This window comes from Euleptes europaea, chromosome 9, assembly GCF_029931775.1.
Source record: "Euleptes europaea isolate rEulEur1 chromosome 9, rEulEur1.hap1, whole genome shotgun sequence".
In the NCBI taxonomy this organism is placed as follows: domain Eukaryota; kingdom Metazoa; phylum Chordata; class Lepidosauria; order Squamata; family Sphaerodactylidae; genus Euleptes; species Euleptes europaea.
Window position 1 is genome coordinate 83,072,592 of NC_079320.1, and position 17,383 is coordinate 83,089,974.

The 17,383-nt window shown below is 46.7% G+C and overlaps 1 protein-coding gene across 1 annotated transcript; it reads left to right on the top strand.

Annotated features, from left to right (window-relative positions):
* The first annotated feature begins 352 nt into the window (after positions 1-352).
* On the top strand, positions 353-11,916 carry QDPR (quinoid dihydropteridine reductase). Its single transcript, XM_056855602.1, has 7 exons — positions 353-445; positions 3,232-3,324; positions 4,896-4,992; positions 6,684-6,824; positions 8,276-8,384; positions 10,772-10,855; positions 11,732-11,916. Exons 1-7 carry the CDS (start codon positions 353-355, stop codon positions 11,835-11,837), a joined length of 723 nt encoding a protein of 240 aa, XP_056711580.1. The 3' UTR covers positions 11,838-11,916.
* The last annotated feature ends 5,467 nt before the right edge of the window (positions 11,917-17,383 follow it).

Genomic DNA, 17,383 nt, shown 5'->3' on the forward strand with positions numbered 1-17,383 from the left:
GACGTCCCGCCCCCCCCCACCACCAATCCAAATGCTCAAAACTCAACAACCGCCCCCCCCGCAGAGTTTTGAGGACGCAGATGAGGGAAACGCGCATCCGGGGGAGGGGCCAACGGGGCCTTAGCCCGCGAGAGCGCGCTCGGCTTCCCAGCCCAGGGCCGTGCGCGCACTCGGGCCGCCCCTCTCCTCTCCTGCCGGGGGCGGGGCCTGCGTGCGGGGCTCCGCCCACCTGCCCGCCCGCCCAGTGGCCTGGGAGAAGGCGGAGGCGCGCCTCCGCCTTCTCCCAGGCCACTGGGCGGGCGGGCAGGTGGGCGGAGCCCCGCACGCAGACCCCAGCTGGCGGGCGGGTGGGATGGCTGCGTCGGAGGCTCCGCGCGTGCTGGTCTACGGCGGCCGGGGCGCCCTGGGCTCGCGCTGCGTGCGCGCCTTCCGGGCCAAGCAGTGGGTAAGGCGGCCTCTGCCGGGGGGGATGGGGGGGGTCGGAACGCCGAGCATCCGGGCCCCCAGCCAGCAGCCCCGGCCCCCAGCGGTCGAGCCTCTGCTTGGCGTGCAGAAGGCGCCCAGGTCCCATCCCCAGGGGCATGCACTGGTTCCCAAACAGGGGTCCGCGAGAACTCAGTTAAGGTCCGCGAAACAAAGTCCTAAACCCACAATAAATGAACATTTTCAATTGAAAGTTCTGTTATTATATATTTATATATATATATATATATATATATATATATATATATATATATATATATATATATATATATATATATATATATATATATATATATATTCCAATATTATTCTGAGCTTAATGTTTAACTAACCGTGACGATTGAAGTTTGTTTTCAGATCCTCGGAATTTTTATTTTGGACCTTGGGGTCCCTGCACCGAACAAAAAGGTCCTAGTGGTCCCTGGTCAAAAAAAGGTTGGGAGCCTTTAACTGTTAAAGGGACCAGGCAGGTAGGTGATGGGAAAGACCTCCTCCCCCTGAGACCCTGGAGAGCCATGGGGAAGGGCCGTGGCGCAGTGGCGGAGCCTCTGCTTGGCACGCGGGAGGGTCCCAGGTTCAATCCCCGGCATCTCTAGCTAAAGCAGTGGTTCCCAACCTTTTTTGACCGGGGACCACTAGGACTTTTTTGTGCGGTGCAGGGACCCCAAGGTTCAAAATAAAAATTCAGAGAATTTGAAAATAAACTTTAATCATAACTGTTAGTTAAACATTAAACTTAGAATAATATTTGAATATATATATTTTATAATAAATAACGTTTAATTGAAAATATTAATTTATTATGGGTTTATAACTTTGTTTCGCGGACCTTAATTTAGGTCTCGTGGACCCCTGGGGGTCCACAGACCCCAGGCTGGGAACCAGTTAGCTAAAGGGACCAGGCAAGCAGGTGAGGTGCAAGACCTCCTCCGCCTGAGACCCTGGAGAGCCGCTGCCCGTCTGAGTCGACAAGACTGACTTGGATGGACCTGGGGGGGGGGGGTCTGATCCAGTCTAGGGCAGCTTCATGAGTGTTCGCGGGTGACCCTGGGTTTGGGGGTTTTGTTTTCCGTGCTCCGCCTCGCCCGGGCCTCTTTAGCTCTGCCGAGCTGTTGCCAGCCCCTCCTTTCACCCGTCATGGGGACACGAAGAGGCTTCCGTCGTTCTCCTGACCTCCCCTTTTACCCTCGCAACAACCCTGTGAGGTAGACCGCGACGGGTAGCCGTGTTAGTCTGTAGCCACAGAAAAGGCCAAGAGCAGTGGCGGACTGGCCGTGGGGTCAGCCCCCCTGTGGGCCCCTGATGAAGTGGGCCCCCTGAAACATTAGACAATAGGTTAAAAATAAAAATTAATCAATGTGAAATGATAGCCTTCTCGTTGTGGGTGGGCCCCCTCTGTCTCCTGGCAACCAATATTTTTAGACCCAGTCCGCTACTGACCAAGAGTCCGGTAGCACCTTAACAACTAACAAAATGTATGAGCTTTCGTGAGTCTCACAGCTCACTTTTTCAAGCTGTGGCTCATGAAAGCTCACCCCCTGCCAGAAATGTTGTTAGTCTCTAAGGTGCTACTGGAGTCTTCTCGTGTGAGGTAGGTCAGGGCTGAGAGTGTGTGACTGGCCCCAGGTCACTCAGCAAGCTTCCGTGGCACCAGTAGGGATTCGAACCTGGATGGCTGATGGACTGCCAGTGGGATTGACTTCGATTTGTGCTTGGTTTAGTGCAAAGCTTGGCGAAACTCAAGGCAGATTGCAAAAGTTAAAATCCCACCCATAGGTTTTTGCCGGGCTTTAAAACTCGCCTCCCATAAAAAGATTGCAAGGATATATTGAGGAGCTGGAACAAAGGCAGGAGACATGCTGGAATAAATGTCTTTAAACTGGGAGGGGCTGTGGTTTAGTGGCATACAGAAGGAACCAAGTTGAATCCCTGGCATCTCCAGTTAAAGGATCTGGCAATAGGTGATGCGAAAGACCTGTGCCTGAGATAATGAAGAGCTGCTGCCAGTCTGAGTAGACAATGCTGACGTTGATGGCCCGATGGTCTGATCTGGTATAAGGCAGCTCCGTGTGTGATCGCCTGCACTGGGCTCTGTTTTATTTTGAGGTCACTTTAGTAAGTTTCTATCCAGCATTTCCTCAAGGAGGCTTTGGGCAACGTTCATAACATGAGCACAAACCCCCGCCTTAGGTAGTCTGACTGGCAGCTGCGTGCCGGGGACTCAGGCAGAGGTTTTTCACACCATCTAGTGCTTAATCCTTTCTTAGCTGGCAGATAAACCTGGGACCTTCTGCATGTAAAGCATTTCTGTCACTGAGCCTATGCACTTCTCGTTCTCCTCTCCTCTATTTTATCCTCACAACAACAACCCTATGAGGTAGGTCACACACACACACAGACAGAGTGACCCAGAGTCACCCAGCAAACTCCCATGAAGAATGGGAGTTCACACTTGGCTCTCCCACATCATATTCAGACAGACTGTTGGCCCCATGCTGGTGTGGTGTAGCCAGATGCTGTTCTAGAAAATCAAACAAGGGGGGTGGTTAAATTTAGATCCCAGATATCTGTTGAAGTAGGCAATGGGAAAGGGTCCTGGCTAACAAGGCATGGGGGAGAATCTGCAGCTATAGAACTGACACCTTCTCACCTAGCCTGCATGTCTTGTCTGAAATCTATTTGAAGAGATCCTGTACGCTGTTTAGAAATCCTTACATATCTTGTGTTTGTGCCTGTTTGTTTTATCAGTGGGTGGCCAGCATTGATTTAGCAGAAAACGAAGATGCCAGCACCAACGTTGTTGTGAAAATGAGTGATTCTTTTGTTGAACAAGCAGATCAGGTAACTGACCTCCCTCCAATTAATTGATTTATTTTATTTCTTGACAACTTTTGTTAGCTGCCTCGTTTCCTTGCAGAACTCAAGGTGGCTTACAATATAAATAAAACATTATGAAAAGCACAATAAAAACAACACTATAAAACCCATAAATTAAAAAACCCCTTTTATTATTACTCATTGAAGTAATCAGAATAAAACCTAGGAGATGATTGGGTACCGTATATACTCGCGTATAAGCCAAGTTTTTCAGCCCAAAAAAAGTGCTGGAAAAGCCCAACTCGGCTTATACTCGGGTAAATATGGGAGGGGGAGGGGGAAAACTTACCGCTGCCGCCGCTGCCTGCCCGCGCGCCTTCTCTGCAGGCCAGGAGCAGCCCGTGCGGCCTCCTGGGCGCAGGGAGGGGGCTGCCGCCGCCTTCCCTGGCGGCGACCCCCTCCCTGCGCGCAGGAGGCCCCGTGGGCCGCTCCTGGCCCGCAGGGAAGGGGCTGCCGCCGCCCGCCCACCTTAAGGTAAGGCTGCGGGGGGGGGGGGGAGAGGGGCTGCGGGCGGGTATACGCGGGTTCCTAATTTTCCCCATTTTTGGGGTGAAATTATGCACCTCGGCTTATACTCGGGTCGGCTTATACCCGAGTATATACGGTAATCTTTTATGGCTTTCTGAATGAGATTAGGTAATTTAAAAACTTTTGTCATTACTCCCTTCCTACACTGGGACAATCTTCCTGTCAAATGGCTGAGCAGCAGTCCGTAGTTATATCAAGAAAAAGGTTACTAACCTTCCTCCTGGGATGCACCAGGTGTTGAGGGAAGAATGTTCAGTCATTGTGCCAAGAGAAAAAGAAAAGAATTTCCAGTCTTTACCTGCAGGTACTGATCTCGGTAGTTCATCCAAGGGGCATCGCTTACTAATTTTTTAAATGATTTTTGCTCCTCTATACCTGGAAATTCTTTTCATGTAAAAAAATGAATAGAAAAGAGAATGATTCTCTCCTTCTCTTTGACCTGCTGTGTGCAGAATTTAAAAAATGTGTCTATTAAATTATGTGAGTCCCACCTGCAACTTGACATGGTACAGCCTGGAAGCAGCTCTACCACTTCACAGGGGATTCAAACAGAGGAGACAAAGATCCCATAACTTACTCCATCCATAGAGTGCAAATGGCAGGCCTGTCAGCCTCAATTTGCCTTGGGCTGTGTGAGGAAGGAAAAAGAGGGTCAGCCCTTCAGTCTTGCCTGGTTTTTGCTGTTTGAAATTGGGCTTCCTGCTTGGTTAATGGCATTTAATGGGGTGTGGGAAGAAGTATGTTTTTCTTTTTCTCCTTTAAAGTGCTCCTGACAAAGCAGGGAGCCAGGTTTCAAACAGCAAAACTGAATGGAGGTTGCTTGAACACCCTCTCTCTTGCCTGCACATCCCTGAGGCAAATTGAGGCAGCAGTTCTCATTTTATAGACTGAAGGATGCTTGTTTGAGCTTAGAGTGATTCGTTGTGTTGAGTCAGGATGCTTCCAGATTCGAATGAGCGCTTCTGGGAAAGCTTTCTCATGACGTCTCCATCTTTGCACATTTCAAGGTGACAGAAGATGTTGGGAAACTGTTGGGAGAAAAGAAGGTGGACGCTATCCTTTGCGTAGCTGGTGGATGGGCAGGAGGCAGCGCCAAAGCAAAATGTGAGCTGCAGATTCTTGAGTGCGGTTCTGTGTGTTCCCTATGTTTCTGTCCAGGAGACAAGTATAGCAGCAGCCCTCTGCCTATATCAGAGTCTGATAGGAGTCAGTCAAAAAGTGTGTTCCTGTGCCCATTTACTCCAGTCAAAGCCCAACAGGCTTAAATCTGAGCTACCCTGAACAGCTCGGCAGTTAATGTATAGTTAAATGCAACTTCATGCATTGTGAGTTTTTGAAAAGATGCACACTTAAGATATTTTCAAGTTGAGGTGGCTAACTGGGGGCTTGTGGTTTGAATCTGGACCCAATACAAATTTTTCCTGACCCTGCCTTTTGGCGATATTTTATCAGGGGATGGTGAACAAAGAGTCTTGCTTTGCAAAGAGATTTGTTTTCAAATGATAAGAAACAGAGAGATTCTACACGGTTAATCTCTCTCTTGGATTTGCTACATAACAGGAATGGAATATGGAAATGTGCAGATATAGCAGCCTGAGCATGTTGGCTTGGTAGCTGGAAAGCTCTTATGGCTGGACAGTGCAAATTAGGAAGCCTGACCAGTCATGGGAGGGAGTTCACTTTCTTTTGCAAAATGCCGCTTCACGAGGAGGATATGGGATCAGCTGACCCCAGGCCCTCTGGGCTGATATGATCCTTGGTGGCATATTTTGAACAGAATCAGGTTCTGAGGCTGGGGCGTGCGCCATGTCTAAAACTCTACACAATGTTAGCACAGGCAGGACTGTTCATGCCAGATGCATCTCCTGTTTTGTAGGGCAGAGAGCCTGATGGCGAAAAGTATTTCCCGTGTGGTTTCTCAGCAAGTTTCTAGCAAATATTAGACGTATCCAGTTCTGTTTGGCATTTCAAGAGATCAAAGCACGTTTGGGGTGGGGGAGGAAAATCTGGTTTCAGTGTCTGTTTTCCATTAAACTCCAGAAAGCTAGCATATAGTCTGAAATCAACTCCAGGTTTTTTCAGTGGTTACGACTGCAGGGATTTCTTTCTCTCTGTTGCCTGGGAGGGCAGTGCCAGAGAACAAGCCAGGATGCCCGCATTCAGACATTGCGCAAAACCCATCCTCAAGGCAAACTAGGGTTAATAAGTCAACTTCAGATCCTGGCCCAGCCACAGTTAGCGGAGGAGCCCTCTGCATTCAGACAGTTGCACTGATCATAGTTTGCTGAAATCCTGTTTTGCTCCGTGTCGGAACTACTTCTGTATTGTTCCAGCTTCCAGCTTGTTCCAGTGAAAAAAGAGCAGCTGTATGCAAATGAGCATTTAGGCGTAACTTGATTATAACTTACAGTGTATCTTCAAAGCAGCTGTTAAATAATAAACTACAGCCTTATGCTTCCGTATTGGCCAGAGGATACATTCAGGATACCTCTTTGCGATAATGGAGTCCACATCAGGAATTAAGCTGTGGCAAACTAGCCACAGTTCTAATCTGAAGGCACATGTCTCTGCCTACTAATGGGAAGGGAACGTGACCTTGAGAAGTTAGGTTTGTTCTTGCTGGCTCTTCGGAGCTGCTGTAGCAGAGCAAGAAAGTAAGAAGGAATTTTAATTCGGACAAACAGAAGCAGTGGGGGCGACCAGTCCTTCAGACAGCAGGTTGTGAGATCGGAGTGAGGGGAGATGTGCTGTTGTGCCCATGATGACTGACCGCCTGCTATGTCCTTGTTGCCCAGCTTTATACAAAAACAGCGACCTGATGTGGAAGCAGAGCGTCTGGACCTCCACCATCTCCAGCCACTTGGCCACGAAACACCTGAAGGAAGGCGGCTTGTTGACCCTGACGGGGGCAAAAGCCGCGTTGGCCGGAACTCCGGGTAAAATATAAAATGTTGTGGGTGTCCTGGGGCATTATAGTTCCTTGGGCCTTTGATGAGTCCTGCTCGGGAAGAGCTGCCTCCAGATTCCCTGGCATGTGACGGTTCTGTGATGTAGGGCCACCTTGTAGGGGGCACGTCAGACTCTCTGTTTTGAAAGCGGCAAGCTAGGAAAGAATGTTTTGGAGGCATTACTGTGCAAACCTTCAGCAGGCTCCACGAGTGACCAAGTGCGCTTCTGCTTGGGAAAAGAGAGGGTGGGACTGAGCTGGTGTTTGCTTTCTGCGGGGTTAGCTGCAATTGGGTTGCCTCAAAGAGTTGGCCTGTTTACTTTGACTTTGGCCTGGAGCTTGCCTTGTTCTAAAGACCAATGACCTTTGCTGCTCTTCTGTGATCGATCGTATGGTGGACCTGGTGGATCTTTTAACTCCTGCCTCTCAGAGGGAGGTTTGTGAATGGCAGAAGAAATGGTTTCCCCTTGAGAATCCTCCCAGGCCATCCATATTCTATATCAAGAAACCCTGAATATTCTGCAGTGATCATGAGTTAGTGTAGTGGTTAAGAGCAGCGTAATCTAATCTGGAGAACTGGGTTCGATTCCCCACTCCTCCACATGAGTGGCAGAGGCTAATCCAGAGAACCAGGTTTGATTACCCACTTCTTCACGTGAATGGTGGACTAATTTGGAGAACCGAGTTGGCTCTCCAACATGAAACCTGCTGGGTGACCTCGGGCTAGTCACAGTTCTCTCCAAACTCTCAGTCTCACTTGCCTCACAAGGTGTCTGTTGTGGGGAGAGGAAGGGAAGGTGATTGTAAGCCACTTTGAGGCTCCTTAAAGGTAGAGAAAAGCAGGGTATAAAACCAACTCTTCTTTTTCTTATGTAAATTGGGCAGATTTGACTAATTTATTCTAATCATGGGGTGGGGCAAAGAGCTAAGCAGGGCATGGAAATCCCTTGCCAAGCACTGGAAATATTTTCCAGTTGCCTTTGGAGATTGCAGCTGGATATCTGACCAGTCCCCCAGTGACTTACTGTGGACTAAGTTTGCATCTGTACTCGCATGCACCCTTGTTTCCAAGAGCGTAAGCCAGGAGTGTCAAACATAAGGCCTATGGGCCAGATCCAGCCCCTTGAGAGCTCTTATCTGGCCTGCAAGCCAGCCAAGGCAGCCACCCCCCCCACACACACACACTCTTGATCTGGGCTGGCAAGGCATGGTCCAGCCCGACCAAATGACATTTATGTCATATCTGGCCCTCATAACAATTGAGTTCGACATCCCTGGCATAAGCTGTGGAGATACTGTTAGGCGACTTCCTGCCAGACGCAGGAAAATGTTTTGGATCATTTTACTGAGCTGTCGTAAAATTCTGAGATCAGTTTGTGCTTCCTGCCTAAGTTCAACGCATTTGCAGGCAAGAATGACATTTCTATCCTTTCCACATAGGAATGATTGGCTATGGCATGGCCAAAGGAGCCGTCCATCAGCTGTGTCAGAGTCTGTCAGGTGCGAACAGTGGCCTACCGCCGGGGTCTGCTGCCGTGGCCATTCTCCCGTAAGTGATCTTGGCCTCTGCTGTCAGTTATTGATCTTTACATATGTCACAGCACATCTGGAATACCATCCTAGATCGTGCGGGTCTGCCCCACTAGCAGAGACCCTTTGCTCTGGTGGAAGGAGCCTTCCTTCTCAGAAAGATCCGTCACAGAGGAAAGCGTCTCTTCTAGCAGAACGGATCCACACGATCCAGTCCAATGTGTAGTGTTCTGGTTGCCCCATTCCAAAAAGGATATTGTGGAGCTGAGAAATGTACTCAGAATGGCGAAAGAGTTCAGAAATTCTTCCAGGATAAAGCATTGGGGGGTGGAAAGATGGCGTGAATTTAACAATGTGGGGTGGTTGTTGTTGTTTTTCTCAAGGCAAAAGCAGTTTAATCTGTTCCATTCGCACTTTTCCTGGCGTAAGTCACTGCTGGCCCTCTCCCGAGCTGCTGGTTTTTCCCAGCTAGGGAGAACATTCCTGTAAGTATACCAAGAGTTGAACATCTGCACACTGGCTCCTGTCCACATGCTCCCCCCACCCACTATATTTTCCTTTTTTAAAAACCTCAGTGAAGATCCTGATTGTGGGTGTCTCCCCCCCCCCCCCCCGCCATGACATATAATAGTGCTCTGAGATATTGCTTCTTCCTGTGCTGGATTCGTGCACGGTGCTGTCCATCCTATCTGGGGTGAGCAGGGCAAAACAACACATTGTGTGAAGGTCTGGGATTTTTTTTCTCTCCCCCCCCCCCCCCAAGCCTTTTCCTCCTCCTTGGTTAACTAGATGCAGCTCTTGCTGTTCCTTCACTGGGGATTGTCCATGGCGGGTGGACGGACAAGAACGAAAAAGCCCTCCTTCCCTTTTAAACTGGAGCCCTCTTTAAAAAGAAAGCCTGGGAAAAGATCACCGTGAGCCAGGCAGAACCTGCAGATCCGTCATCAGTGACGATGCTATGAATGAGAAGCTTTCTGGTTCGAATTTCGCCTCTTCCATCAGCTCAGTTGTGGCCCCAGGCAAGCCGCTGCCTCCCATTGGCCTTAGGCTACCCCTGGCAATATGTGGATAATGATCCTTGCTTACCTCACAGGGCTGTTGCAATCCTTACAAGGTCACATAGATGAAATGCGTAGAACACACTCAGGTGCCGTGAAAGGGGACTCTACTACCAAAAATTTCATGTAGGATCCTGAAAATCTTGTGATGCGAGATGGGACGTATTTTTAAAAAGTAAAAAATTGGAATGGAATTGTATTTGAAAGCCATGAAGTGAGCTCCTCTTTGCATTTTTTATAGTAACTGTGTAGGGCAGAGACTGTTATTATATATCCCAGTTCATCCTAGGGCCTGCTGCAGAGATTAGTGTAATAAAGGAAGGAGAAGGGAAGGGTGTGGGGAAAGGTGGGGTAGAGAGAGGGGAGGGAAATGGACCACCTGACCTGCATAGCCCAGGCTAGCCTGATCTCATCAGAGGATGGGAGGCCACCAAGGAATACCAGGGTCCTTCTACAGAAGAAGGCAATGGCAAACCACCTCCATTAGTCTCTTGCTTTGAAAACCCTACTGGGTTGCCATAAGTCAGCTGTGACTTGACGGCACTTTACACACACACCTTTTCTGTGCAGGCCAAAAAGGATGCCTCTCCTTTAGAGAATGACATTTCATTCCCAGAAGATGGCTTTTCACACAGTATGTAGGCATAGGTGCTTGAAAACAGAGATTTTAGGTGGAGGCTTCAGTCATATATGGCTGTGCTAAAATATATTATGCATGTCAGAAAACAGTAGCACAGTTCTAGTCCGACTTACCTGGACGTGAGTTTATATATTTGTTGACTTATCTAGCTAGTGCATTCTTATCCTGTCCCTCCTCTGGGTGCACTGAACAGAGTATGTGATTCTTCATCCCCCTATTTTATCCTCGCAACAACCCTGTGAGGTTGGTTAGGTAGTTTGAGAGACCCATCAGGAATCTCTTTTTTTTTTTCTTTGCCTGGAGAAGTGCTTTGGTTGTCATCGTCTGTGAGAAAAATAGAAATCAATTTTTTTTCATTTGTCTCTCTTCCATCCAGTTGCTTCTCCGTTCAAAACTGTGCCCTTTCAGAGCAGATTGGTTTGGTTTAAGGGGGTGTTCCTACACACCTTTGCATGAAATGTGCGGCTTTTCTCTTCATGCAAATAAGGGTCAGAGGCATCTAGTTTTGTTGGAACTTTCTTGTTTATACAATGTCTTTCTATGTAACAAGAAGGCAAGACCTTAAAAAATAAGATCTGCACAGTTTGAGATGTACAGGATTCAAAAGAGCATTGGTCTCCTCATGCGCTGCTTGTTCTGCGGAAATGCAGACCGTACATATCAGATGCGCCAGCAGACAAACAAGGGACTATCTTTCTCCTTTCCTAGGGTTACCTTGGATACCCCAATGAACAGGAAATCCATGCCTGAGGCAGACTTCAGTTCCTGGACACCGTTAGATTTCATTGTGGAGTGAGTAAACAGGCCTCCTCGCTCTACAGCTGGGGCATTGACTTTGCCTTGAAAATCTCCCTGGTGCATATTGGCTCATATCCACTGGGAATGAATGTAAATGTGTTTCCTGTGGCATGCATGTGGTTTCAATGCTTTGCCAAAACCGTTCTTGCCTATTCTAGGCTATACTTGCAGGGCTTATTGCCATTAAGACATACACTGGTGCCATACAGCCGGGAACGTTTTCCTGGTTCTGCCCTTAAGTCATCAAACTCAGGATCAAATGGATCAAAGGCCACAGAAAGATCTTCTGGGGACTAATAGGAGGAGGGAAGTCTTCTGTGCTGGGAGACTGGGCCTTCCAGTCCAGAATGGTAATGGTAAAGGGTTAATCTGAGTTAGTTTTGAAACTAGAGAACTAGAGATTTCGAACTAGAGAAACTGGACCTGGTTTCTAGCCAGGGATCTCTGTACAAGAAAGGGTTGGGGGTGGGTGGAGGGAGGAGTGTGCCAACAGCAGTCAGATTTGTACACATCCCAGGGTAATGCCAGCCAAAAGTGATGTCTGCCATTACTTAATAATTTCATTCCATAACCGTCTGAATGGATCCAGATGAGGTGTTTACAGGGCTGTTCTCAGCTGGGTGATGGCCTTCTAAGACCTAGGGTGTAACCCTGCTTAGGGTTGCACTGATCAAAATGGAAATGTGTTAGAAAAATGGAACCACTTTGCATTTCTCTAACCATAGCAATCAGGACATGAACCTACAGACATGGCATTGATTCACAAAGTTTGTGTAGATCACAATGGGTTGCTGTGTTAATCTGTCTGTAGCAGTAGAAAAAGAGCAAGAGTCCAGTAGCACCTTAAGCTTGTGTGTTGTGTTTCAACAGGACTTTTTCTGACTGGGTCACTGGAAAGAACCGGCCAGTCTCAGGGAGTCTGATCCAGGTGGTAACCACAGGAGGAAAGACGGAGCTTACAGCTGCCCATCTCTGAACTGGAGGAGTTTGCGTTTCTGCAGGCAGCAAAGGCAAAGTCATTGCGAGTCTTAGCCAGTGTGTGCCTGTGTGTGTCGTCTGTGCAGTCGTCACTTCGTGCCGATTAAAAGATTTCTCTTGTGGAGCAAGACCTGAAATCCTGTTTCTGTTGCTAGCCATGAGCCAGTTGTGCCAAATTACCAAAAAAACCCAGTGTGTCTTGCACTTAAATCAGTCTGGCAAATTTCAAGTCTCACTAATGGCCAGTGTTGTGTAGTGGTTATAGTGTTGGACTTGGGACCTGGGATAACCAGATTTGACTCCCCGCTCTGTCATGGAAGCTCACTGGGTGGCCTTGGACCTGTCCCAATATCTCTGTCTAACCTACCGTACAAGGTTGTTGTGAAGAAAAGGTGGAGGAGGGGCGAACAATGTGGTAAGTTGCTTTGGGTCCCAATTAGGGGAAAAATCAAGATATAAATTAAAGAAATAATTTTGCAGCGTTTACTGGGGAATTACTTTTAGCCTTAAGAAATCAAATAGCTGGCACTAATGGCTAAAAATTTGTGCTTTGGCTGTTCTGCCATCTGGGAGATATTTTTCCCCTCCCTCTGGGCATATTTCTGTGACTTTTTATGCAGATGGTCTTTTCGTTTGGTGTGATTAATAAATGTTAACCAGAAGCAAAAATAGAGTCCTGCCACCTTTTCTGCTGAGTGTTCTTTGCTATCTCAAGAAGCTCCACAGAAGATTGCAAGGCAAAATATGGGATCAGCAGCTGCATATTGTTGTTTTTGGCCCTAAAGAATATCCCTTTAAGCTGTAGTTGGGGCAGAGGATGGTTGAAATGCTCCTCCATTTCCCCACTTAAATAAATAAATATCCACCTGTGGATAGTTAAATCCAGAAACTGGAGCCATGAACAGACCAGATAAATCTTTCTGCTAACCAGGAAAAATCCCCAGGTTTGCAGAAAAATCTGAAATTTAACAAAAAATACATTGGGGGTTAACACACACCCCAGTGATAAAAAGGAAAGCCTGTAGCTTGAAGAAATGGATGACCTCAGTGACTGTTGCTAAAGCAACCACAATAGTTTTGCCAGCATTCTAGGCTTGGTTTCTGTCAGTAAAAAAGCAGGTAGAAGGGGCAGGGCCCTTTCAAGAGCTGTTCTGGCCTTCGGGGGAGGACTCATTGGGGCTAGGCCCAGCAGCAAGCACAGAAAATTGCTACCACCTGACTTGTATGACTCACCCAGGCCCAGCTACTTGCTGCTGTTCAGCAGCCACACCATTAAAGTCAGTGTAGTGTAGTGGTTAGAGTTTCAGACCAAGATCTGGGAGACCCAACTTCAAATCTCCACTCTGCTATGGAAGCTCTTTGGAAAACCTTGGGCCAGTTATATCTTCTTATGCTAACTTATCTCACAAGGTTGTTTTGAGGACAAAATGGAGGAGAGGAGAATGCTGTAAATTGCATTGTGGAGAGAGAACGGGGCATAAACGAAGTGAATAAGTGGTGTAGTGGTTAAGACCAGTGGTCTCTAATCTGGAGAACTGGGTTTGATTCTCCACTCCTCCACATGAGCGGCGGATTCTAACTTGGAGAACCAGGTTTGACTCCCCACCCTCCACATGCAGCCTGCTGGGTGACCTTGTGCTAGTTGCAGTTCTCTCTGAACTCTCAGCCCCACCTACCTCACAAGGTATCTGTTGTGGGGAGAGGAAGGGAAGGAGATTGTATGCCGGTATGATTCTCCTTAAAAAGGTAGAGAAAATTGGCATATAAAAGTCAATTCTTTTAATAATAATAATAAAGGTGAAGATGGGTGGGTTGGTGGGTGGAAAGGAAAAAGGAAGCATGGAAAGGTGAGGATGTGGGAGTTGCCAGGAAGAGGAAAAGAGGAAATTGTGTGGGGAGCAGGATACAGGGGAAGGTGAGGTGACCCTCACAAGTCTTTGTGGGTTCCTTACTATGTAACTGGGCCTGACCCAGCGGCCAGCTCCATGCAGCTGGGGTGGAAGCTAGCACCGTGCAGCAGTTGGAACCATGTGGAATTTTCCAGGGGAGAGGCTGCTGGGGAAAAGGAAAAGGGAAAACTGAAGGTGTGGGATGGGGCAGGTAATCTGGGCTGGGAACAAGGAAGTAAGAATAGGAGAGAGGTTAGAGGGATTTTCAAGAAACTGAAAGAGTGAAGATAGAATTCAGCGAGATCTGAACCCACTGGAAAAGTGAACAGATATGAACTAGATGCAATTCAACAAGGACAAGTGCAGAGTTCTCCATCTGGGTAACTGCATTAACTTGCAACCTCACGCTCTGGCCCCATGTGCTAACCACAGCCCCTTCAGATTCCAGGCAGGCAAAGTGCGGTTCATTTAATAATGTGATGTCCTTCTCAAGGGGCTATCTCTCCAGCATCTGGTTTGTTTCAGGGGGAATGTACTCACCAATAAGTGGTGCCTCACTCATCAGCTTTATAAAAATCAAAGTTTATTTTGGAGAGAGTCAAACAAAAAGCAAATACTCTCAATTTACAACAGGCAAAGAAAACCATCCAACTTCCTAATAAAGAGCTGTCATTTTACTGCGTCTCCATTGCCAGAGTTCTGGTCAAAGATAACTGCTTTAACCTGGTCCTGATATACATTTGCAGCATGTTGTCATTTAAAGGTATATTGTCATATGTATGCAGCCCAGTCTACATTCTCATTGAGCCCATTAGGCACAACAGTATTGAGAAGAAAAATAAAATATGCTTCATTCTGTTGTAATATTTTTGTACATTAATTCTATTCCTGGTATTGTTAATCAAATGCCACAACACAAAAAAATCTAATGTCATCTTCTGTATGTTTCTGATTAACAAAGTGCTGGATTAGGGGGGGGGGTTCAAGTTTCTTGAATCTAATTGTAGATCTGTGTTCAGAGATATGGATTCTTATTGCTCTTGTGGTCACCCCCATGTACAAGAGCCCACAGGGACAAGTCAAACAGTAAATACATTTCTTAGTGCTGCAGTTAGAGAAAGAGGAGAGTTTAAAGGTAAAGCCTGGGACATCGTTCTTATTGCTTTATGGTTAAAGCAAATTTACATGCATTGTAAACGGAACATCTATAATGCCCGGGGGGGGGGTGAAGTTTCACATTGTGGGCGTGAAACATCGGCACGCACCAAGAAATTCCTAATGGATCTGGTTTTACTGAGTGCAAACCTTAAGGGCCAGTGTCTATACACCAACTGTTTTATATGCAAAGTCATATTGTTATAGGTGAGGACTGAAGTAACCCTGTTCTCTGGGGTCTTAATGGTGGAGTAAATAAATCCTGCCTACTCCGGTTAGTTCCTAGCAGCTGCAATTACATCATCCGGGTATTGTCTCTCCTTCAACGCAAGTTCCAGGGAGTCAGCTGCTTTAACGAACTCTACATTGTTACTATAGTTGCACTTCAGTCTCATGAATTGTCCATGTGGGAGGCTAGTTTTAAGATGTCTGGGATGGTATGAATGAAAATTCAACGAGATCTGATAATAATAATGCATTATTATCAGTTGGTTTCTTAAATGGACTTACCAGAAGTTGTCCATTACATAACGTAACCTCTGTGTCATCGAAAGAGACTTTGATACAATCTGCCTTGCCAGTGAAGGAAATAGCAGAAGCACAGTTATCCAGGAATTCCTTAAAGGGGACAAATATTTGTTTGGTGTCTAAGACAAAGAATAAGTCATCAATAAAACTAATATACTGCAAAATATGATGGAAAAATAGATTGTTCTGGTAAATATATGTACATTCAAAATCTTTCAAATACATTAGCGATCGATGGTGCACATGGGGATCCCATGGCTACCCCACTCAACTGTAAATAAAACTTGGTCAAACATAAAATAATTTTTCTCCAAAATGATGTCAATTATATCCATTAAAAAGTGTGTAGGTGGGTGTAAGTCCAGTCTGCTGTCCAAGCACTGATGTAGGTAATTGTAAGTGTTCAATGAACTCAGTAGTGTCCTTAATATAGGACTCCGTTTTTTGAGCAAATGGTAATAAGAACGAGTCAATATACTTAGCGGGATTCTCTAGTACACTGCCAGCTTGAAACCAGGGTCACACCCTAGCACAGTTCATTTTGGTACTAGTCTAAATTTGAACTGCCTTTCCACATTTAACATACGGTACTAAGTCTGGTTTTTCTGCAGAGAGCCAAAGAATGGAGCTATACAAAATTAAGGCTAAAAATGCATTTCAGTTCCTACCACTCAGGCAGTTTAACGTTTTTGCATTTTTGTGGGTCTGCTACTTGAGTTCAGAAGAGTCCAGTGCACATGTTCCCAACCCCAAACTCATGAGGTCACTGCAGGCAAGTGGCCCTCTTTCAGCCTCGCTTTCCCATCTGCAGTATGAACAAAACAGAGCTGGTAGATCTTACAAGCTCATTGCAAGGGACACTGAGATATGTGAGTGCCATGCTTGAACACCCCAAAGCTAGGGTTGCCAGGTCCCTCTTCGCAACCAGCTGGAGGGGGGTTTGGGGCAGAGCCTGAGGAGGATGGGGTTTGGGGAGGGGAGGGACTTCAAAGCCATAGAGTCCAATTGCCAACACGGCCATTTTCTCCAGATAGGGTTGCCAAGTCCCTCTTTGCCATCAGTGGGAGGTTTTGGGGGCAGAGCCTGAAGAGGACGGGGTTTGGGGAGGGACTTCAACGTCATAGAGTGTAATTGCCAATGCAGCCATGTTCTCCAGTTGAACTGATCTCTATCAGCTGGAGATCAGTTGGAATAGCAGGAGATCTGCTATTACCTGGAGGTTGGCAACCCTACCTCCAGATGAACTGATCTCTGTTGACTGGAGATCAGTTGGAATAGCAGGAGCTTTCCAGCTAGTACCTGGAGGCTGGCGACCCTACCAAAAGCGCTATACAAGAACTGATTACTCTTCCTGAGAATGTTGCTTTTTACACAATGGCTTAAAAAATTACATCTAGCAATAAATGGCAACAGTGCTATTAATTTTTAAAAAGTGAAAAATAGTTTGTAGGCCTCCTCTGCCTTATGAGGCCCCATTAAGTTCATTATGAAGGTTGTGGTTCCGAAGACATCATGTGGCTGCAGTCCTGGCCTGCTTACCTCCGAGTAGGCCCCTTGAATTCAGTGGGACTTCTAAAAGGGCTAGGACCAGATTAAAGAAATCATAAATTTGTGACTGTGAGTTGATTCATTCTGTAGTTCAGTAGTTTTGATGAAATGAGAATAGTTAGCCCCAGTTTGTTTGGGCCTGATTGGGAGATGCCAACCTCTAGGTGGGGCCTGGAGAGCTTCCAGAATTACATTTTATCTTAGGGTTGCCAACCTCCAGGTGGTCCTAATAAACAGCATGTGGGCTCAAAGTCAAAGCTCAATATTCAGAATACAAGATTTAATTATTACAGAAACCACTAATATATGATGACCAACTGCCAATGGGAAAACAACTGTATTAAATAAGCATTAAAGGCATGCCAACTTCAATTGAAAAAACAATAGTAGGTGGTGGCTGGAGATCTCCCACTATTACAACTGA